Source organism: Chrysemys picta, chromosome 4 (genome assembly GCF_011386835.1).
Source record: "Chrysemys picta bellii isolate R12L10 chromosome 4, ASM1138683v2, whole genome shotgun sequence".
Taxonomy (NCBI): domain Eukaryota; kingdom Metazoa; phylum Chordata; order Testudines; family Emydidae; genus Chrysemys; species Chrysemys picta.
The window spans coordinates 85,090,316-85,114,339 of record NC_088794.1 but is presented as its reverse complement, the minus strand read 5'-3'; the positions used below and the strand labels follow the sequence as shown (position 1 = coordinate 85,114,339).

Genomic DNA, 24,024 nt, shown 5'->3' with positions numbered 1-24,024 from the left:
TGTACCATGGAAGCTGTTGTGATCCAAGTTTGCAGGGCCACTAATGGACTTCTGCTAAGAAGGATAGTGACTCTGGGAAACAAACAGGACATAGTGGATGGTTTTGCTGCAGTGGGGTTCCTTAACTGTGGAGGGGCTATAGACAGAATGCATAGCATAGAATCATAGAATCATAGAATATCAGGGTTGGAAGGGACCTCAGGAGGTCATCTAGTCCAACCCCCTGCTCAAAGCAGGACCAATTCCCAACTAAATCATCCCAGCCAGGGCTTTGTCAAGCCTGACCTTAAAAACCTCTAAGGAAGGAGATTCCACCACCTCCCTAGGTAACCCATTCCAGTGCTTCACTACCCTCCTAGTGAAAAAGTTTTTCCTAATATCCAACCTCAATCTCCCCAACTGCACTTGAGACCATTACTCCTTGTTCTGTCATCTGCTACCACTTGACATGTGAGAACAGTCTAGATCCATCCTCTTTGGAACCCCCTTTCAGGTAGTTGAAAGCAGCTATCAAATCCCCCCTCATTCTTCTCTTCTGCAGACACCCGGGACTCCTAGGCGGTATCCCTATCTTGGCACCAGACCACCTTGTCAAAGAGTACATAAACCAAAAGGGTTACTTCTCAATGGCGTTGCAAGCGCTGATGGATCACAGGGGGCATTTCACCGACATCAATGTGGGATGGTCAAGAAAGGTGCATGATGCACACATCTTTAGGAACACAGGTCTTTTCAGAAAACTGCAAGCAGGGACTTTCTTTCCAGACTGCAAAATAACCATTGGTGATGTTGAAATGTCAATCGTGATCCTGGGAGACCCAGCCTCCCCTTGCTCCCATGGCTCATGAAGCCGTACACAGGCAGCCTGGATAGCAGTTAAGGACTGGTTCAACCATGGGCTGAACAAGTGAAGAATGGTGGTGAAATGTGCCTTTGGACATTTAAAAGGTCACTGGCATTGTTTGCTTACTAGGTTAGCACAAGGGTAGCACTGACAGTGCATACATTGTTTCTGGTGCAAGGTTAATTCTTTTTTTATAAAAAAAAACCCACCCCTCAATACACTTCACTGCAAGCCACAACGTAATCACAACCGCTGGCTATCGCAAGACTCGGTTTGCTGCTCCAGCCATGGTGAGTAAGGCCAGGAAGCATGGGCAGGAGGTCTTGAGCTGCTGCTTTTGTGAAGATATCCTTGGGGATTGCAGGTTGGAACTTGAGAAAAGCCCACTGCATGAAAGCTTCCTAGAGATCTCCACGGAGGATTCCTGGGCCATCCCTGTGCACATAAACAGTCTTTTTCAGAGAGCACCCTCTGCATAGCTGGAGTGGCTACCGATACCCACTACACCTACTTTTTTTTCCAGATTAAACATAAAAACATAACATGAAACCCCTACAGTTTGATTGGAAATGTGTACTCACCAGAGGTGCCTTCCCCGGTATCATGCTCTGCCATCAACTGGTCCTGTGAAGGGATGGGATCCAGGGTTAAAAACAGTTCTTAGCTGTTGGGGAGAACGGATCCTCCGCTTGCCCACCTCACATTCTCCTCTTCTTTGTCAACAATGTCCTCCTCGTTGTTGCTTGAGGTCACCCGGGACTCCTAGGAGATATCCACAGAGTGTTTTGGGGTAGTGATGGGGACGCCGCCAAGAATCGCATGCAGCTCCTCATAAAAGCGGCATGTCTGTGGGGCAGAACCAGAACAAGTATTCACCTCCCTCGTCTTCTGGTACGCTTGCCGAAGCTCCCTTATTTTCACGCGGCACTGCTATGTGTCCCTGGTATAGCCCGTCTCCCCCATGCCCTGCGCAATATTGGCATAGATGTCAGCGTTTCTTCTGCTGGATCAGAGCTCTGCCTGCACAGACTCTTCTCCCTACACAGCAATAAGATCCACCACCTCTTGTGCACTCCATGCTGGAGCGTGTTTGCAACCTTGAGTCTCCATGTGCTGGCGAGCTCTCCACGCTGATCAAACAGGAAATGAAATTTCAAACATTCCCAGGGCTTTAACATGGGGGTGGCTGTTTCCTGTGTACCTGGCTGACACGCTGTGGAGTTGAAAGCACTCTACAGAGCGGTCAAATTGGAGCACTGTGGGACACCTCCTGGAGGCCAATTCTTTCGAATTACACAACACAGTGTCTACACACTATCCCCATGTCGACCCATGGCTGTCGAATCAAGCTCTACACCTCTCGCAGAGGTGGAGTACAGAAATTGACTTTAGAGGCCACTTAGGTCGACGGAAGGGACTCGGTAGTGTAGACACGTACCTTATTAGATCGACTTAACGCGGCTTATGTCAACCTAAGTTTGTAGCGTAGACCAGGCCTTAAAAATAAACATTAGCACTTGTCAACTATTAAAATGAAATTAGAAGTAGAATAAATGTAAAAGATAAAAGTCAAAAACCATTAGAATCCCTCAATTATTAATTAAAAACCTTAAAATCTATTAAAATGTGTCAATTATGACATGCCATGCCATGCAAGAAAGCACAGGTATCCCTCCGTTCAGTTATTTGTGACACGTTTTGAATACTCACGTCATGCATTGGCACATTTGAAAGTTGAGAAGCAGATGCAAGGCTGATCTAAGCTAAACCAGGACAGGGTGAAGCCAGGAAGAGAACCAGGAAGCTGTAACTGGCTCCCTTTCCTACAATGAGCAGATCTCAGTTGCAGCAGAGACTCTTGCTGTCTATTAACACACATCCACAAAACAGTGTAAAGCCACAAGAAGGAAGAAGCCTCTAGATTTGAAGGATGTTCAGGAATTGCAAGCATCTATTTAGACTCCTAAGATATGATGCACATTTGCATGGCCTCTCCATAATTGCAACTGGACAGAATACTGGTTTGATAGTGATTTCTGCACTTTGTGTTCTGCTTTTATTGCCAGTATACAAACACATGACTACCTTTACAGATCATGTTTCCTTCCTCTCCCAGAGATGCTGAAACTACCATATTGGAATAGGAGAAGAGAGTGGAGAAACATCCAGTGAATCTATGTATTTATACTGTGCTTATCACTGCGATGTCTGACCTGGGTTTCCTGAATATTTCACACACTCTGCTCCACAACAGCCAGTTTGGGCACTAAGCACTTGACTGTGTTCTCCCACTTCCAGTTAGTACATTTAGATCAAGCACTCCTAGACTCTGCCCACAAGGAACATGCCCAACTTGGGCTCTTTTCTCTTGTCACTTCAGCCTCATCGCTTTCATTTTCCAGAGACCAATATGTTTCCTGCAGAATGGAGAAATGAAGAGAGAACCACTGCATGAATAAGTGATAGTTGATGAATTAATAAACAACACTCGGAGGGTAGGGGACAAAATTGAATTAATTGGCGCTTCAGAGAGCTTTCCTACAAAGTGTTATAAATGCAGTAAAGGGACTAAAGTGCAGTAGTGCAGTGTTAAGAAAGCCCCTCTGCTAGCCTGAACAGCTCAGTAAATGTAGAAGTTATACATTTTTCATGTAATGTTCACAATTTATTTTAGCTACTTTTATTCATTGTGGTTTCACAATTTATTTCAGCAACATTGAGTTTCAGTCACTGGAATGCTGTGCTGTGCTCATTCTCCCCCCTCCCCCCAAACTTTTTAAAAATAAAAGCAAAGACAGCAATTTTTTTGCATTGTGACTAGGTCTGCTCTCTCACCTCCTGTCCCTTTATCCCCATTTTTTACCCGAAATAATCTACTGAAGGTTATATTTTTATTTTAGACTGCTTGGTAAAACCAGCATTGTTGGTTGTCAATGGCTGTGAAGTTTAAGGATCCCAAGTCCTTCATTACACACAGGGCTGGATATCAGCTGCCAAAGCAAGGAGAGGGAAGACACTGCATGAATGGAATCTGATCTTTCATCATGAGATATCGGGGCTCTTCCCTTGGGGCCCTCTGATTTAACTATCAGGGCTCTGCCCTACCATAATTTCAAGGCCACATATACACATACTACAAATATTCGTACCAGCCGCGGGGCAAACTTCTTTGCAGTCTTCTTTAGTCAACTGCATTTATGTAACTGAAATGGCTGTACAATTTGCAAAGAAAGATTTCTGTCTCAACCATGCTTAGCACAGCTCTCACGAAGTTGACTAAGGCAGAGGCTCCATTTTATCTGTACCTGGTAAAGCTGCTGCTGCTGCTGCTTCCAGACCTCACAAAGCTAATGGTTTAAATTTTGTTAACATACAGGGTGCCCATACTGTCCAGCCACTGTAGTAGAGTTGCTGAAAATTGGCAAAGTCCAATCTACTGTCTCATCCTGCACACATCACAGCAGTTTAGTCTAACTACTGACTGGAGCTCAATGTAATGTCTCATCTGAAAGTCAGCATTTCTAGTAGCATAGATCTCCCTAACACCATGAAAGGGCATCATTTCTGTATTGAGAGAGAGGAAAAAAGAATGTCTATTAAATTGCTAATCCTTTTTTTCTGCAGCATCTTGGTGTTCCCTGGTAGTAAGTCATCCAGTAATAAGTTGATCAAACTGCTTGGTGTGTGACCTCTGACAGATCAAAGCATAATGCAAGAAGGCTACAGACATGAGAGGTATGGCAAAGTTAGAGTGGTCAGGGATTTAGACTCTGATCCTAACTGGTACTGAGCATCTGCCATTCACACTGACATGCATGGGAATAGAAGGTAATCAGCAACTCTCATGATTAGGCCCTTAATTAATAAGTGATGTTCCTAAACTTTACTTATTTACTTGTGACTTTTAGAAAATCTCCCCACTGACCCAGCTTCTAAATTTAGAGAAAAAACACAGAGTTCAATACAGAGAAGCAATTATCCATGCAAAATTCATTCAAAACTTAAAATAGATTAAGACAGAAATATCATTTTTGTTTAAAAGTCAGTGAAAAATATCCTCTCTCCTTGTTCTTCTTTTGCTGAATATACACTTATCTCAACCACTTGTTTACTTCTCTTAATTCCCTTGTAAAGTGATTAGGATACAGCAGCAACCATTGAAAAAAGCAATTTAGGAAGAGGGAAAGTGGGGCAGGTGAGCAGCTTTGGTTGCTGAAGTGAATAGCAAACCCTTATTAAGAGCTAGAAAGATAGTTTCCAGTTAGTGATGATCTGATGAAATTTTCTTCCACATAGAGCCAGAAGCTTGTTAGGGAAGGGGAAATATTTATGGCCAGATCCCACAAACATTACGAGGCATAACACCCTCAGGAGCATGTGTTTGCAGGACTGGGCCTTTAAACTTTGTACTTCTAGAGCAAAAGAAAGGTCTCAGAGTTACCAATTGAGCTAGTTACAAGAACTGAATATAACGAGATACCTCACTTCCTGTACAAACACTACTAGTAAATACATAGGATTCTCTGTCCCACGAGACATCAATCTGAAGCTTTCAGTGCTGTTAGAAGATCTTCACTCTTCACTGAAGAACTATTCTGGATAGATTCAGTTCAGTTCATGACCACTTTAACTATGCAATGCCTGTTCTTATTAGCCATTGAGGAAAGCTGACAACGAGCAGCTGGTGTTAAAAGAGAGTTAACAGTGTATGCTCAGAAGCTAATTATTGACAAGTCACGCTTCTCTGAACAGGAGCTGTGCTTGCACACCTTCTGTTCCTTTTCTAGTTGGAAACATTTCTTATTTTTCCTGTTTTGTGGGGCAGACCTCAGCTGTAACCTAATCAAAATAAAATGTGGTTGTGACAGTGTTGTAGCCTCAAAGCCTGATCTAGTCATCATAGGCTCATGGTTTTGTTTTTTATCAGAAATCAGAATACTGCTGTAATTAAAATACATGTGTGTGTAAATCTACACAAGTGAACAATACATCCCAACCCCGCAGCTCATCATTAGGCCTTTTCTTTAGCTAGAGACTTTCACAGAGCAATAGCCTGGCATATGAAATTCAAATGCAAGTGGGTTTGAGATTTTTGGCTAAACAGTTATTTCAGATGAAGAAACAAAAACGCTAAGCTCAGGCTCTCATTCAAATTATATATGTCCACTTTACAAATGTAATTTGGACAGAATTTTCAGTTATAACCTAAATGTTTAGTATCACTGCACTGTAATTCTCTGGAGTGCACCCCATGAAAATTGTTTCTGCTCAGTCAGACATAACATTTGTAAGGAAAGCATTTCTGCCATACATTGCCTGCTGTATTATGGGTTTGTTTTTACAGCAGTTCAAATGGAAGCTTAAGTATCAGCTTCATTTTTAGTACATAATCATTGTAAATGTGTAAGCACTGCTGGGCTGAGAGACAAACGCATACAGTTTACATTATAGGTAATGTAAGTGAGTGTTGTATGTTACAAATGAGCAACAGCCAACAGGTGTGAAATTATAATGAAATTATAATTAACTATGGGTCCCAGATTTGCAATTGACTACCACTTGCCCCAGATAGTCCTGATCCTATGTTAGCCGTGGTGCATTGAAATTGGTTAGCATTGGTAGGCTGGAGAAATGCCCAATACACTCTGGAGGAAATGCTGTGGATGTTCCAGTTATTAAGGCTATGTGCACATCAGACACCTGGTGGGTTCACCCAAAGGGGGACAATCACCGTCTTCAAACATACAAGGATCTTTACTCCCAATGGGAATGAGATAAAGTAAAAGACATGTACTGACAGCAAATATGTGAGATCTGTAAGAATCACAGCCTTAAATAACAGTAAGACAAAAAAATTAACAGGTCCTCTAACAACCAAATAATAATGATGAAACATATGCCCAACATTCTCTTCTGGAACACATACTAGGAGAATTAAACTCTTTCCCAAAATGAAATTCTTAAGTCTAGAGGCTAAGGCATCTTTCCTCAGAGATCCTCTCACACGAGAGAGGCTTCTTGTCCGTTCCTGTTTGGGGCTTTTTGGAGCTTCCCCCAAAACAATCTGATTGGCTGAGGGGAGGGACTCAGCTGTCCATCTAAAACATCCTCTAATTGTAATATGTCTATTTGCATTATACCATTCAGTCACTGGATTACTCTGTGTGCTGCATAAAATTTCAGAATGTCAGTAACCAGGACATGGACAGTCAGCTAGCACGTGGAGTAGGAGTCAGGCCTCATGATTAGAGCCAGGCTTGGTAGTCAGGAATCAGAGCCCTGGGTCAGAGCCGAAGTCAAAAGTCAGGAATTGGAGCCAAAGGTTCAAGTTACCTGGAATGACATGAGGCAGGAGCAGGGCTGGAATAAGCAGACAGAACTATCACAGACACAAGTGAATGCTTTGAGCAGCCACTGAACTGTTGCTGCCGGGCTTCAGAGCTGGTCTGCTAACTCTTCCAACCAATCAATCAGGCAGCCTACTACAGACTACCTCTCCTCATTAGAGTGCCCAGGAGCTGATTCTGCTGCAGGCTCTGATTCCTCACAAGACAGGATGTGGTTCTTGGTAAACAAGAGAGACAAAGCTGAAACTCAAGCTATATGAAAGGTTTTGCTCACATATTGCTACTGTCTGGAAAATGTGCACAGAAACACTTTCTCCCCCTCCCCTCCCGCCCCCCCGGCGTCTTCATCCGGATATCTGTGAACTTTTTCAAGCTTTCTTCACAGTGCATTTCAAATTTGAATCAGGTTCATGAGATGGAAAGTCTCCTATTAATTTTTCGTGTGTCCATGATTACCTACGTTTGCTCTGTGCAATCAGGAGTCTGTCCAGTTCAGCAGAAACTGATTTCAACTGGTTTCTTAGCAAGAAGCTGCTGCTCAGTTGAGCTAACTAATCAAAACTGGAAATTTTCAGAAAAAAATTCTAACCCTGTGCATGTCTCAGAGTAATCTTCCAAGCATTTATTATTTACAAGAGAATTTAGATATTGCCTTGTATTTCTGAGTCTGGACAGAGGCCTAAATTACCCATTAAGTTTGTTCCACCGTCTACTAGAGTTTCTTCAGTTGCCTACGAATGATTTTATTTCCTCTGATTATGGTTTGTTTAGTGTGGACAGTGTGCTCAGCACTGTACAATACACAAAATAAAGAAATCCCCCGTACCAAACACCTGGCAATCTAAAAGAGAGACATACAGAATAAAGAATGCACTGGGGAAAAAACTGATGGATAATTTAAATGTATATGCAGACCTCTTTTTAGAGACATTTGAATGAAGAAAGAGCGGTGGTTTGGGAAGGGCATTCAGAGCACAAAGGACAGTTTGGAATAATGCATAGACACAGGAGTGAGGCAAGGAAGTAAAGTGGGATCTGAAGTTGTTGTCACTGGCAGAATGAAGAAAGTGAGAGGTGGGTGTAGCAGAATGTGGGAGATCATGATACACTATGGTGTCCAACACCAGCCACATGCTGACAAAGCCCAGCTCTAAATGTTTTTCATCTTAAGTATAGAGAACACCATCTCCCAGCTATCCCAGCACCTGTGATAAGAGAAGCTCCTAGATAAAGTGCAACTGGTTAAAACACACCTGGGGCAATGTTGGTAGGAAGAGGAAAACATTTTGAAGAATTAGCCATATCTATAATGTCAAGCCTCATTTGAGGGCGTTTGTCCTCTGCCAAGGTGAATACACAATCTTGGGCCATAACCAACTCTATTACTCTTAGATACCCAAATAGTGACAGTGGCAGACATAGGGCTCTCCATCTTTGATTCATCTCTTCCTACTAGATGTGGAAATGACCATAGTGATCTATACATTTGCTACCTCCAGGATAGACTGTTGCAATGTGCTATGCCTGAAAATGAAAGCGGAGGCTTTGAGTAAGCTCTAGCTAGGTCAACACACTCTCTATTAAGAAACAGAGGTGACAACTGTATATCCCTCCAAAGCTCCCCACATTGGCGCCCTGTCCAGTAATCTATCCATTTCCTGGTTTTGACATTCAAAGCCCTCAAATAGCTGAGTCCTGGTGACATCAGGCACTGCTTCGCTTTCCACAACAGATGAGTTCAGTAGGGATTCTGAAGCTGATGGTACCAGGTTGAAGGTCACAGAACAGGACTTCTTCAGTTTTTGGCCCTTGGCAGTAGATTTCTGCTTTCAGAGCTGAATGAGCCACTTATCTGTTCTCAAAAGCCTTCCCCACAACCTTCATAGAAAGGCCTGGCCCACTTCACTCAAAACACATGTCACATACTCCAAAGCTTAGTTTTAAAAACACGAAAACAAACTAACAAAGCTCTCAGGCATTACAGGAAGGGACAGAGCTCCTGAGACCGACTGTTTTTTGTTGACAGCCACCTACCATGGCAAAGGGTGCATTATAAATACCAGATTTATAGCTATGTAGAATATTAACCTAAGGGAAATAAAGCAAAATACTGCAAAATAAAATTATGCTTCAGACTTGTTCCCCTGTATCTTAATATGTTTGTGCCTGTTTTACAGCTAAAGTGGCAGAAAAACAGCATACATGCATATAGGGAACCTCTTGGTAATTTTTAATTTTTGTAACATTAGAAAATGTCTTTATTACATAAACAAAAGCCTTTCAAGCAAAAACTCCTATATTCAGGAATTCCAAACCCTCAATGTAAAGGTTTATTAATTCCAGCTACTGTGTCACAGGTGGGGCTGCTCTGCATCATGGTACGGAAGGCACTCCCTGCCTTCATCCACAAGTTTTGGCTGCCTGCTTGGAGCAGCGTGGCCAGTACCAGTGTTTACGCAGTTAAATAGAAATTAACTCAGAATTTGGCTGCCTGAATCTGTAAATAAACAAAACAAAACCTTAAGGGCAGGTGTTTAGTTGCAGCACTTAAAGGCAAGGCCCTGACATTCTGGACTAGACCTGAGCAGCTCCTTCTCTGTCCCAATCTCACCCAGCCCTGCCCCCGAGAAGTAGCAGGCAAGCCTTCTTAACTAGCCTGCAGGGTCCCGATTGATCAGTGTCTCCTCCTGGCCCTTCTAGGCCTCTGGAGGAAGTCTGGTTGGTAGCTGGCTTGAACAGGTGGGTGTAAGGGCGCTGATGGCCCAAGCAGCAAGCAAAGAGGCCTGATAGACCCCATGACACCATATAATTTCCAGGGAGGCACAGATAAAAATTCAGGCAGTTAGCTCAGCCTTAAGGGATTTGTCTAGTTTTACAGAATTGATATTTATTCACAAGCAAAAATTATTTAAAAAAAAATATGCCAGAGCACTATAAACTCCTTCTGAGCCAGGAAGAATCACTGCCTGTGTCAGTTTAATTCCACATGCTTTAACTCGTCGCTTCGGTATACTAACTCTACTCTCAAGTGAAATCAAATAAAAATTTTATAGATGTTACAAAGTAACTACATATTTAACATTATCAAATTGCCACAGTCCATTCTCCAATAATATGCTCAAGTGGATAGACAAATTATATTCCCATTTACTGGCTAATTAATTGTCTGTGGCGTGGTTGAGACGGCATGAATGCTGGGTTCCTCTTCACCCACTGACAGACAAGACAGCCAAAAAACATCCAGGCATTCCCCATTTTCTAGGGCTCCCTCTTCTTCTTCTGCTTCTCCAGTTTGATTCCTGCTGCTTGCAAAGATATGTTAGCCTACTCTGCTTCCCTATCTTGTGGAAAGCCCGGTCGGCTGGGAGCCTGCACTGTCGTCTCTGAGGTAGTAAGAGGGGATGGGATTTCAGTGACCCCAGATACTGAGGTCTATATAGCTATATCCCATGAGAAAAAACCATGAGGAGGGAGAACAAGATGGTTCAATTACTGCAGTGTCATCAGACTTTATGAAAACATGCTTTAACCAGATTAGCCTTCAGGATACTATGAAGGATAACCCAACTGCTCGCATTTTGGGTATTTTTGTGGATTTTTCTTTCCCTTAAGAGACCATGCTCTCTGTGCTTCATGGGCTTTGGGGTGAGTTCCTTACAGACAGGCATCTGAAGTAATCTGTACTCTATTGGTGTGTTTCTTTTAATTATATTTATTTTTGTTCTATATGAAAACAAGTAAATTGAACAAAGCTGGTGCTCTCCAGTACTATTGCTGGTACCAAGAGTGTCCTGCCCAAAAAACAGTCACCAAATAAGGAATTACACCAAATTCTCTTGTGGGAAGGTTGCTGATATGAGCAACATTACTTATATGAACACACTTGGGGCAAATATTAAGCCAAATGGAAAAGAGCTGCATTGAAAATGGATTGCGTAGACTGGCATTCACAAGTCCACTTGATGCCAGTAAAACTCCCTGTCCCTCTGCAAGTAGAGTGGATCTAAAGGATTCTGTTTTCATTTTCTGAGGTTTTATAAACTGGTTCAGCTATTTCAAGTTTAAAAAAATGCTTTTGATCTGGGATAACGGGAAAGCTGACCACTATCGTGGGAAGAGCTGGATGCTGGAGGAAATTGAGACGATAACGACAAGAGACAATGGAAGAGAACCCAGGAGTCCAAAGAAAACTAGAACAAGTTTTAAACATGGGAGGGAACTTCCTGACCACCATGGAGTAACTTTCCTCAAAGAAGAAAGCTTAGGCTTCTTTTCTGAGCAATTGAAACAGGAAGACAAAATTTGTCTGGCAATCTAGGGTTTTCTCCTGGAGGGGAAATATCTTCCCATATGAACAAATCCATAATGTCTAACAATTCACTAGGGAGGTGGTGAGGGCACTGGCAGAAAAGCCTTGGGGAATCCCGTGCAATACAGTTAGCTGTCCTGTGCAATACAATTAGCTGTCAATGGGACTAGGACAGCTGGGGGTGAGGGTGCAGTTCGGTTCCCTATATACCTTAGAGAAGCCTCAGGGCTGCAATCTTTGGCAATACATAAGGCTACGTAACTGAAAAATATGTGAAAAAAGTTTGTTAGCCTAGTTGGAAAGAAGATTCCCTTTAGAAAGAAATAACTATAACTAGGTACAATAGAAAATAAATTATTACAGAAGATGTAATAAGTAGATCTGTGTGAATAACTGATTTTTTGGTTTACTGATCATTCTGGAAAAAAAATCATTTTAGGTTGAACAAAACATTTTGTTTCAATCGAACTTTAAATTTTTTTGAAATTTTTAAAATAAAATTGAAGTAAATTTTGAAGCAAAAAGTTGTTTCAAATAAAAAAACTGAAACATTTAATTTTGAAAATGTTGCAACAAAACATTTTGATTTTTTTCAAAATTGTTTTTTCCCCTAGTGAAACAATTTAGCAAAATCGGCACAAATTCACAAAATGTTTTGGTTGATCTGAATCTGCATTTTTTGGGTGAAAAAAGTTTTGGCCAAAAAACTTTGCCCAAATCTAATAATAAGCATATTGCATATAGAATAGGAAAGAAGGAAATTATGCGGTTATATATTAAAATAAATTAAAAGGAGAGGAATTAAAACACTAGCTTGTATCAAAGAGTACATGAATTATAACTAGACGGGGGGGTTATGCCAACGATTCTGTCTTTATAGGGATATGTCAGACTTGGAGCTCTGATACAGAAAAACAAAATGGACTTCTGCAAAACTAAGACTTTATCGGACCAAGTAAAATTTATAATTATTATGTAACTTTACTACAGGGCCTGATTCTCATTTACCCCTGGGCTCTTTACCACTGTGGTAGTGTAAAAGGGCTTTATGGCAACTGTGACTCAAGTCTGTAGTATTTATTTTGTTTAATCTAAAATGAATTGAGTCTTGGCTGTTTTATCTGGGGAACTTATTAATTGGTACTCTTGAAGGAAATAGATCTCTGGAAAGCATATGACTGGGGCAGCGGGACTGGTGGTAGGGGACCCTGCAGCTCCCAGCTGGCCCTGGCTCACATCACGCAGGTCTTTGGAAGTCATGGAGTCTCAGCTGCCTTGTCCTTTGGCTGATATTTTCATTTGACTTACCTCACTCCTCAGGAATCTTCATATTTTAGTTCATTTGTGAAATTCTTTCTGCACTGATCTCCAAGTGAGGAGTAGGAAGTTTATAAAGTCTGCATTTGTAAGCAAAGAGCTTAGAAAATCTATAGCAGTATACACTTATTTTACAAAATCTAAAAATATTGTATAGCAATTACAATATTTATTGAGAAATAACTAAAAAAAATAAGGATCCCAAAAAAGTTAAAACTATAGCTATTCACTAATTTTCACTTTGAGATCAAAAGACAAAGGAGTTATTTCTGAAAAATGTTAAAAATAACAATTTTTCCAAGTCTTGTAATTCCAAATAGCTTTGTTCATCTCCCTCAAACTTAAGAAAAAAACTTCTCTTCTAGCCTCAGACTGTGCATGTGAAAAAACAGGCCAGAAATTTTGCTAAATTAGTGGGGAGACTATCAAAATCACCTAGGAAACTGCCTAACATAGAATTAATTCTGTGGCTCCAAAATAAAGAACTGTTAAATGGGAACAGGCCAGCTTAGTCCCACAAGTCCATTAGCTTTAGGATTTCTCTCAAACACACTAGAGCAAAAGGGAAGTCTGGCTATGATACAGAGGAGCTTAACCTTTTGAAACGATATATTTGCTGACAAGTACTATAAGCAATACGTCATATTTTACTTACATTTCAAAGTGATTGCATTCAATGCCAAAATAATAAATTAATGTTTATAATTCCCTAACAGAACTTTATATTTCAGACGAGAAATAGAGAAGATGGAAAGTTGGAGACTTAGAGAAAAAGATATCGACAAGAAATTCTGAACCACTGAAGCCTTTCTGCTGAAATCCATTCTCCGTAGAAGTCCTTGAGAAACAGTGACCCATTGGCAGTTATTCAACTGAGCAATGAATATTTAAAAATATATAAAACTCCAGCTACTCGTTTTTTAAATTTATTTTTTGTTATCAAAGACAATGTCCAGAAACATACAGTACTAAAGAATCTGTTCATGGCATTGTTTACAAAAGTTCCTAACAGACAGTGAATATTTTATTGTTTGAATGTATCCTTTATTATTAATGAGGTGAACTAATCAATGGAATTGTTTCTTTTAAATGACTCTTGTAAAGAAAAAAGATCTAGTCTGATTTTTTAATCTGTTGGTTGGAACAAGTTCACCGCTCGTGACAAGACCAGTTAAAGATCAATTCTTGCCTATCAGTGGAACTGGGCATGGCTCTTCTGAAAAGGTCACAGATCTTTCAAATATAGGCACCATGTTGTAAATTCCGTACATACAAAATATGTTCATGTCACTCAAATTACACAATATGGCAGTGTTGTAAGTCTGAGTATTATAGTCAATTAATGGCAAAGAAGAGAGCACAAAGCTCACGTATGACTAATGATAGGGACAAATCTTGAAAGAGACAAATAGTATAAAACAACAGTTTTCCTGGGAGGATGTGTGCACACGCATGTGTAAGAGTGCATATAACAAAAAAAAAGTTCATCACAAAGTTCAAATAATGGCCTGTCCATTTGCTCCAAGCTTCTTATTCAGTCTGAATGCTAAAGGCTTTCATTTTAACTACATGTTAAAATGTGAATTCAAATCCCATATAAGCCTTCTGTATGTTGGTTGGTTCAAACCAATTAGAATTAAGAGTGAGTGACAACCCTCCTTCTTTTGTTCTATTTGTCAGCCTCTGGGTATGTAGGGTACTTGACCGTCTCGATTTTCTCCTTTACTTTGTAAGATGGGTACAGGCCTGTTCTCCCTAATTTCCTATTGATGCCTTTAGAGTAACCATCCCAATGGTTTCCAGCCACACCAATTATATCTTCAGGTTCCATGGGGATTTCATCAGCAGTTCGTGGATGGTGGGCATAAATGGCAATCTGGTTGTGCGCATTTTGTCCTCCAAAATAGTAGATATCATCCAAAGAGTGGAAATGTGCTGAAGCATCTGGATGCAAAGTCTGCATGATTTCATAGGCAACTCGACAAACCTTGGAAATAAAAACAGAAAAGAAACCATCAGTGCGGTATGTCTCTAAGGCTTGGTCTACACTACCCCCCTAATTCGAACTAAGGTACGCAACTTCAGCTACGTGAATAACGTAGCTGAAGTCGAAGTACCTTAGTTCGAACTTACCTTGGTCCACACTCGGCAGGCAGGCTCCCCCGTCGACTCCGCGGTACTCCTCTCGCCGAGCTGGAGTACCGCAGTCGACGGCAAGCACTTCCGGGTTCGACTTATCGCGTCCAGACTAGACGCGATAAGTCGAACCCAGAACTTCGATTTCCAGCCGTCGAACTAGCTGGTAAGTGTAGCCAAGGCCTAACTCAACACAACATTCAACAGTCAACAACCTACACCCCATAGCTACATTGCACACAAAAGAAGTTCAAGCACTAGAATGTCCAGCTTAAACTCCCAAGTTCTTTAAATGGTATATGTGAAAAATACTGTACGCTTGCTAACAAATACCATGCAACTCTGCTGTTAGAATTCTTAACATCACATTTGGGAAAAAAGAAAATGAAAACTTTGCACTTTTCAATAAAGAGATGAAAGCTGAAAAAATCATGGATTTATAAATAATCACAGTTTAGCTTTGTCTTTTTTTTCTTTTAACAATAATTTGAAATAAAGCAACAAGTAAAATGTGTCATCTCTCTACATAGAAAACCTTGAAAATCAGTGTTCCCATCCCCCCCGGGATTTAGAGTTTTTACTGAAACAAAACATTAATCAAGGGCTTTACTTATCCACTGTCAATATTCTGGACCACTCTCAGTTAGGTTTCAAGTCAGGTCCTAGAATAGAGTCAGCATTGGTGGTGCTGATGAATGACACCTGTCCTGTCCACAGAGGATGTCCATGCCTACACTCCTGGGACTGTCTATGGCTTTTGATATCACTGAATACCACTGTTTCATCTCAGCGACATAGTAAGGAATAATGGAAAAGCACTCAAATACTTCTAATCCTTTCTTGCAATCGCTAATGACTCCACCACATTCCTTCTCCTCCAGAGCATTCACCTCTGGTACCCCACAAAGCTCAATTTTCTCTCCTATCTTTTTTAACTTCTGCATGAAACCATTGGGCAGGATTGTGAGATACGATGTTCTACATGCTAATAGCATGCAAATGACACCCAGTTCTGTCTCCTTTACCTCATATAAAAATATCACCATCTCCCAGCTATCCCAACACATGGCCAAGATCAGAATCTGAACAAAAGACAGTTCTTCCTCGAGTTCCGGTGCATGTGGCTCTCACTTATGGTGGGGAAGCACCCCTTGCACAGGAGTTTAGATGTTAACTAAGTTATTATTAGCTACTTAGTTAAAGAAAAAAAAGACAGTTGTTGCTTTAGTGCAGTCAGTGAGGCTAGTCAGTTATCTTGTCAATTTCAGGCTTCAAGTCCTGCCCTTGTTGCAGGAAAGTTATTTCCCTCATGGACGGACACAACCATTATCTTTTTTGCTTACCGGAATCTCACATCCCCTCAAAGTGTGCTATCTCTAGAGCTTTTAAGAAGACCACTCAGAGCAGGGCCGGCTCCAGGCACCAGACGAGAAAGCACCTGCCTGGGGTGGCACATTATAAGGGGCGGCATTCTGGCTAATCTTGGGGTGGCACATTCCGGCCGGTCCTTTTTTTTTTCTTTTTTGCTTTGGCAGGCCATTCCGCAGCTCCGAAGCCCCCGGCCGGCTCCCACACTCCACCAGTCCCAGCCCAGCCCTGCAGGAGCATGGATCCCGGCCCGGGGGGGCAGGAACTAGCAATCCCCGCCGCTCACCGTGCCGCCGGGCTCCCCAGGACACGCCACTCCCCGCCGCCTGCACCGGCCTCCGCCTCCTGCGCCGCTCTGAGCCCAGCCCGGCCGAGCCGCCTTTAAAGGAGCGGCTGAGCCAGCACCTCCTGCAGCCCCCGGGGGCTCCACATGCCCGGCCGGGAGAGGCACCCCAAGGCCGAAGGTGGGAGCCCCTCTCACCCGGATGCGAGTGGGCTGCAGCGCCTGGCTGCCCACAGACGGAAGGAGCGGGGGGCACCACCCTTCATCCCCCTGCGAGCTGCCTTGACCGCGCTCCCTGCGGCTGCCGTTTTTGGGTTTTTTTTGCTTCGACAGTCCGGCTGCCCCCCCTCCCCCCTCCCCCCCTTTTTTTTTGCTTGGGGTGGCAAAAAAACTAGAGCCGGCCCTGACTCAGAGGTCCAGAGAACATAGATTGAGGATCTTTTTAATGGAAAACCTGTGACACCTTAGTCAGACTCTGACTTACTACAGTTACAAGGAGTCTCTGACCTACATTTGGTGACCCAGTCAGTGAGTCTTCCAGCAATGAGGGAGGTTACACTAAGACTCAATGGCTGGAGCTGTCAGGCACTTCTGCTGCCCAGAGAGTCAAGGACTACTCCAGCAGTTCTTCAGACAGACCCAAAGGTGTGACAGATAAGGCAATTTCCTGCAATATCCTAGACAAATCTTATTAAATTAAAATTTCAGTATCTTAGGAGTTGTATTGTATTGTATTAAAAATGCAAATGTGTGTGTAATATTGTGGGATTGTATGTAACCTCTCTAGGGAAGAGAAACATGGCTAATGTAATACCTGGGAAGTGTTATGAGCTTCCAAGGACTCTCAAACAGTTTGCTAGATGAAGTTAAGTGTGGTTTCTAAGAAAAGATGATCATCTGTTATATGAGGACAAGATCAGATGCTCAAACTGCATAAAAGAATGACTCAGCTTCATGGGGGTGCTTATTCTGAGCTAAGAACTGTTATGAACTTGTGATCACAGAAAAACATCTTGGTGGGGTTTGACCTGCCAGAGCCCTTGTTGGGGAACTCACAGTGTGGGCAGGGAACTCTGCAGTCTGGAAATACCCAGGTCAGAAGGGAGAGAAATGCATGTCTCCACCCAAGAGAGGTGATGTCTGGGGAGCTGGAAGCCTAAGAGTGGGTGCCCTTGTTGGATTATATATCCTGTGGAAATACAGGTGCAGTTTCTCTGAACTGTGACAGTGGGTACTGAAAGAACCACTTAAGACGGCATCTGGGAGGTCAGCATTAAGACTGAAGGTGACACCACCAGATCCTCACCCTGTAACAGCTCCGACTTTGAAGAGATCTTGGACAGACTCTTCAGCGTGGGCGTCCTCAGTACAGCAACTGCACCACACGCATTCCATGGTGCGGTCAGGGGCTCTGGCACTGGAATGTACACAGTCTTATCCCTCGGTATTGGCTGAGAGGATGCCTGAAACCTCATTAACCCCTGGAGTGCCAAAGTGATTTTCTGCAGATAAGGAGGACATGTCAGCTTCCTCTCCCTCTCAATTAGTGTAGGAATCGTCTTCAATCACTACTTTTAGAAATGACATCAGAGTTACCCTGGAGTTACGGTCTCCATTGCTGGATTATTTTTCTTACCAACTATATCACTGACTTCATGGGAACATCCCAGGGTTCCTGTCATGAGAATTTATCTGGAGCCCAGGACCCATAGTCTGGTCAAAGTGCCTACTCCAAAAAATCTGGTAGCACCCTCAAGTGCAGATCCACACTTGCAGGACTCTTCATCCGCCTCTCAAGCACCCATTCAGGACCAATCATCAGATTGTCATCAGTTCTCTCTCAAGCTAGGGACTATTACCGAGAAAATTACCTCACTGACTCTATGCTTAGAGCCCTTTCTTAAGATCCAGACTTTACTCCTTATCCATATAGATTTCAGCCATTGCCTTATTTGCCTCCCTGGCCTCAACATTCAAGACCAGCAAGTAATTAGTTGGCTTCCCTTCATGTACCTCTTCAGGTTAGCCATCCAATTTCTGTTCTTCCTCTGGTGCCTCAAAAGAGTACCTAATCTCAACCTCTACCTGAGGAAGAGGATGGAGAAACACAGGATAACCCTTCTCCACCTGCAGATTTCTCTACACCAAGTTAAACTGCTGCACCTTCATGGGGAGATGAGTTTAAAATATATCAGGCATTCTTAACAAGAATGTCAGAGGCTCTAGAACTTCCTTTGGAGTTAGTTCCAAGGACATGCAACTTACTTAATATTTTACAACTGTCCACAGACTAGACTAGCCCTTCCAGCATCTATTTCAGCAACTTCAGAAAGAGCTGAGTGAAAGTATCAGGTTCTCCCCTTTGGGATTTGAATATTTCTATTCACATCCATCACCCTCCTTCATCTTGTTGTCACTGCAGTGAATGAACAATCCAAACAAGTGTACACATCTGCCCCTTGAGATAAAGATAAAAAAAAATTAGATCTCTTTGGGTAGAAAGTAGATGCCCTGGCTTGGCTTAAAGTTAGAATCACAAAACTACTTAGCCATGGTGACCAAATAAAATTATATTCAGTGGGACAAAGCAGAGTTATTTCTTCCAACAAGGTACCTCCTGACTTAATAGAGGAGTTTAAATCAATTTGGTCAGAGGATCATCTCACCATCAGAACTTCTCTTCAAGCTACCTTACACTCTGCAGACCCAGGGGCTAGATTGGGGTTCTCAAACTGGGGGTCAGGACCCCTCAGGGGGTCACGAGGTCATTACACGGGGGGTCGTGAGCTGTCAACCTCCACCCCAAACTCCGCTTGCTTCCAGCATTTATAATGGCGTTAAATATATTAAACAGTGTGTTTAATTGATAAGGGGGGTCAGACTCAGAGGCTTGCAATGTGAAAGGGGTCGCCAGTAAAAAAAGTTTGAGACTTACTGGCACAGAATCAGACTTAGGACTGAAAATGAATCTAAAGAAATCTCAACTAAAGCCGTACCAACACTAGACTCCTAGACTCCAGGTGACGCTAACTCCAACTCTCCTAGACTCCAAGTGATGCCTTTTGCCAGATTGAGACTGAGGCCTCTTAATTCTTGGATCAGACCAGTTTATCATCCAATCACTTACAGCATGAACTGGCAAGTCATGATCCCTCGGTCAAATCTCTTGTCCCTCTGTTGGTGGTTAGAGACAGACAATGTTTGTAGATGTATCTCCCACCCAGATATTAGTCACCAGATGGATCCACAAGCTGATGGAGTGTGGAGCTGGGTCAATTCCAGATGTATGACCTATCGAACTCTGCAGATCGATCAGCTCATATAAATATGTTGAAGCTCAGAGTGATTTGTTTCACTTGAAAATCATTCCTATCACTGTTGAGAAACCAAGCTGTGCAGATTTTGACAACTCCAAAGCCGGGGAGGAGCAAAATCAGACTCCTTTGTCAAGAAGCCATTCTGTTCTGGGAATGATGCATCAATCATTGCATAGATCTCATAGTGATACATGTCCCAGGGGAATAAAATGCTCTGGCAGATCAACTAAGCAGGAAAAGCTGATCGACTCATAAATGGTCTCTAAAGGAGTCAGTGCTGAAACACATCTTCCAAACATAGGGATTTCCAAAAACAGATTTCTGAAAACAGATCTAAAAAACCACCCTCTGTTTTGCTCTTGAGGGGGTCAGAGTAAGGGTGCTCTAGCAGATGAATTTCTAATCTCCTAGTCACATCACCTGGGCTATGCATTTTCTGCTTTTCCTTTAATTCTCAGGTTTCTAAGTAAAGTGAAGCAGGACAGGCCTCATGATCCTTGTGGCCCCAGCATGGCCGTGTCAGTTTTGGTATCTCTCCAATCATCAGTTCATAGCTCTCCCATTTCTACTGGACTTAATCACTCCAGACTCAGGACACAGACTCCATCTGGAGCCAATGTCTCTTCACCTCACAGCCAGGAGACTCTCTGGTTAACATTATTCAATGTTCCCATGAAGTCCAGACTAGGAAAGTGTATTTGGGAACGTTTTTCCTATGAATGCAGTCAAAACAATCTGATCCTCTTCAGGCATCTACTCCATTAATCCTGGACTATCTTCTATTGCTAAAACAGTCAAGACTTTCATTGAACTCGAACAAAGTTCACCTGGCAGCCTTTTATCCTCCTATTCAAGGTTCTTTGGTGTTTTCTCATACAACTTATGAGAAATCAAAAGATTTCTTATGGGCTATTGCACATGTATCCACCAATAATACAAATACAATTTTCTTGGGACTTAAACTTAGTCCCTCCTTCATTTATGAAGCTTCCATTTGAGCCTCTGTCATCTTGCTCCCTCCATCATTTATCAAGCAAAGTGGCATTTCTGGTGGCAATCATTTCTGCGCATAAAGTGAGAGAGATCTAGGCGTTCATGTCTAACCCACCAAATACAATATTCCATGCAGATAGGGTAACTATACAACCTCACCCTAGATTTATCCCTAAAATGATCTTGCTCTTTCATATTAATCAAATATACACATACCTGTATTTATTTCCAGGCCTTGCTCATCCCCAGACAAGACAAAGTTACATACTCTAGACATCAGAAGAGCCCTGTTGTACTATCTTAGTAGAAAAAGATCATTCAGAAAATCTCCTAGACTCTTCATAGCATATGGGAATGCATCAAAAGGTAGACCAATCTCCTCTACAATATTATCCAAATGGATCGTATATCAAGATTTCTTACATCATCAATAAATTACAACTATCAAGTAGGGTGATTGCTCATTCTACCAGAGCCCAAGCTACCTTAGCAGCCTGCTTCAGCAGAGTTGCAATCATTGAAATTTGTAGAACAGCAACATGGTCCTCAGTTCCCACATTTACCAACCATTACTCTCAAGTATCAGCATCTACAGGAGATGCTCAACCATTTTATATGAAAGTCTGTTCCCTTTATAAATGAATTAAATGTTTTTGATATTTCCAGCATGTTAGCAATTGTAAAATCAGTAGCCCTACAGTGTAGACTGGAAGAATCAATTTGCTGAAAAGGACTAATAATGTCTTCTTGCAAGATCATCCTGCAAAACCTCATGCTTGACAGTGAAAGTTGACATTTGCTGCAGTATAAAACTGCCATTTAAACAAATATTGAAATAAATGGCCATACCATTTTGTCAATTATAATACCTTAGTAGCAGAAGCAAACCTTTCCACCCCAAGGAAATGTTAAATACACAGCAGATGATGTGCATATATGTAATGGGAAGCTTTGAATTCCATCCCACAGCTTTTTATATTCTGTGCAACTCATCTATCCATCTCTATCTGTTAAATTATATCTGTTCATTCATTTTGGAAAACAACCCATTTTATGGCTATTGTTTAATAGAAATATTCTGTACCAGCATAATATTCACATATTACAGAATGGTCACTGAGTGGAGCATCTAGCAGGGAGCACATGGCACTGAGATTTGCGCTGTTTACCTGTGGGCCTCTGTGTAGCATTTAAGATGTTTGTCATGACCTATAATGCTCAGAAGGGCCTGGGACCTGTCTAACTGAGGACTGCCTCTCCCTCCATGACATACTGCCACAGCTGTTGTCAGTGGAGACACTCAAGCTGGATCACCCTTTTTATAAAAGAGAGAGTGCTACTGATGGGATATTCTTGGTTAGGGCTCTGGGAGTTCCTCCTGCCTCCTCCTGGAATAGCCTGAATATGATGACTTTCGGAATAGGCTGAAAAAAACATTTGTTTGACCGGGTTTTGGGGGAGGTCTGAGGGTATGTTGTGGGGTATAATTTGGGGATGAGAGGCTTTTCTGTACTTAGTTATTATCTGCTGGCTCTGATAAATTGTTACCGCAATTTGATTATTTCTGTCAGAGTTAATTTATTTTAGTATTAGTATTAATATGGATATGTGGTTATTGTATGTTTAATTATTGTTAGGGTGCAGAAGGTAATCTGTATTTTGAGGTTGTGCAGCATAGTCACCTCCTAAAGTGATTTCAGCACTCATTAGTATTATGCCTGTGTATCAATGTAATAACACAATCATGTTGGCCTATGCGGACAATATCCACAACTGAATTCTCTTCCGATCAGCACTGGCACTTAAGAGCATAAGTGACAGAAGTAGGCCCTTTGTCTGATTTTAATCACACCTTTTAGCTTTTTCACTATACCTTCCATCTGCCTAAACTGATGTCTTTTGGATCAGATGGAGCATAATACCAGTGAGAAAACACTGCTTTTACTATACTATTTCTATTTTAAAATCCTTAAGAATTTATCATGATCCATGAAATTATATGTACATGTAATAGAACAGAAAATACCCACAATAACTATTGTATTATTCATATTCTCACTGGATGAATTGCTTTATAAAGCTACTCAAGAAAACAAGCCTATAGCATGTAATTATTTGCACAACAAATCTGAGTGGATTACAATGGATACTGTAAATTTACTGTACTGCTTCTGGCCTCATGGAAATGTAATTGACCCTGAAGAGGAATTACATTTCTTCCTTTCCCCTCCTCTGAATCCTATAAAGTAATCAACTGAGGCCAAAGGCTGAGGTGTTTAAACCTCTCAATATCAGCGCACTGAAGCGCAGAAAAGGATAGATTCGGGTTATATACTGACTGTATGCAAAAATCATAGAGTATTATACAGGCCTAATTACCTTCTGCTTCTTTTAAATGCCCTGACTAAGCCAAGTACATTAAACAACTACGATGGCTGACTTCAGCGGAGAAGGTGTAATCAACCAGTGCTAACAAACAGTTCAATATGCAGATAATAAGATACCGAATCTTTTAATTCTTTCTTGAAAGTTTCACTACAAAACTCGGAGAACATGGTACTGTAGATGCACCAGCTAGCATTAAGTAAAAAAAAAAACCAACTCAGACTTTTAAAATAATTGACTGATGAAATGTATATTTAGATGTTACATTGCAGTTTACCTGTGAGGAAAATGTACAGACCAGGAAGTCTGCCTGAGACAGAAAGTGGATATCCAGAATAACACCCCGCAGTGAGTTTTCAGTGTATCGATTATGAAGTCCAGCTGACCAAGATATGGAGTTATCACTGATAAATTCATAATTTGGATATCTGGTAAAGATATAATCTACAATTAATATCAAAGCCTTAAAATTAAAATTTTACAAACCAGCCTAATCGTAAGAGCAAGTAGTTTTAAGTCACAATTCTCATTTACGGGGAATTTACCATTGTCTTTTTGACCATCTAGGATTTTAGCCCTCTGTCCTCCCCTTTGCCCCCTCATAAGGCCACCTTCTCCCACCCTCCCCGTGTCCACCACCATCAAAAAAGCCCTTCACCAAGCGAAGTTTTGACCCTGTAAAGGGAGCAGTGCCAGAGACTCCATGTGGTCGACTAGGGACTTTG

General features: G+C 41.8%; 1 protein-coding gene across 15 annotated transcripts in view; it reads right to left on the bottom strand.

Moving 5' to 3' along the window:
• Positions 1-13,730: 13,730 nt before the first annotated feature.
• Positions 13,731-24,024, bottom strand: part of FUT8 (fucosyltransferase 8) — a 246,741-nt gene continuing 236,447 nt past the window's right edge. For 11 of the 15 annotated variants that reach the window (XM_065595255.1, XM_065595266.1, XM_065595254.1 and 8 more), the window contains 2 exons: positions 23,577-23,727; positions 13,731-14,804 (listed from right to left, as the gene is read on the bottom strand). In XM_065595255.1, coding sequence (XP_065451327.1) covers positions 14,487-14,804; positions 23,577-23,727 — 469 coding nt within the window. In that variant the 3' untranslated portion in view covers positions 13,731-14,486. The remainder of the gene's footprint in view (positions 14,805-23,576; positions 23,728-24,024) is intronic. The other 4 variants (XM_065595262.1, XM_065595261.1, XM_065595263.1 and 1 more) reach the window with 1 other exon arrangement.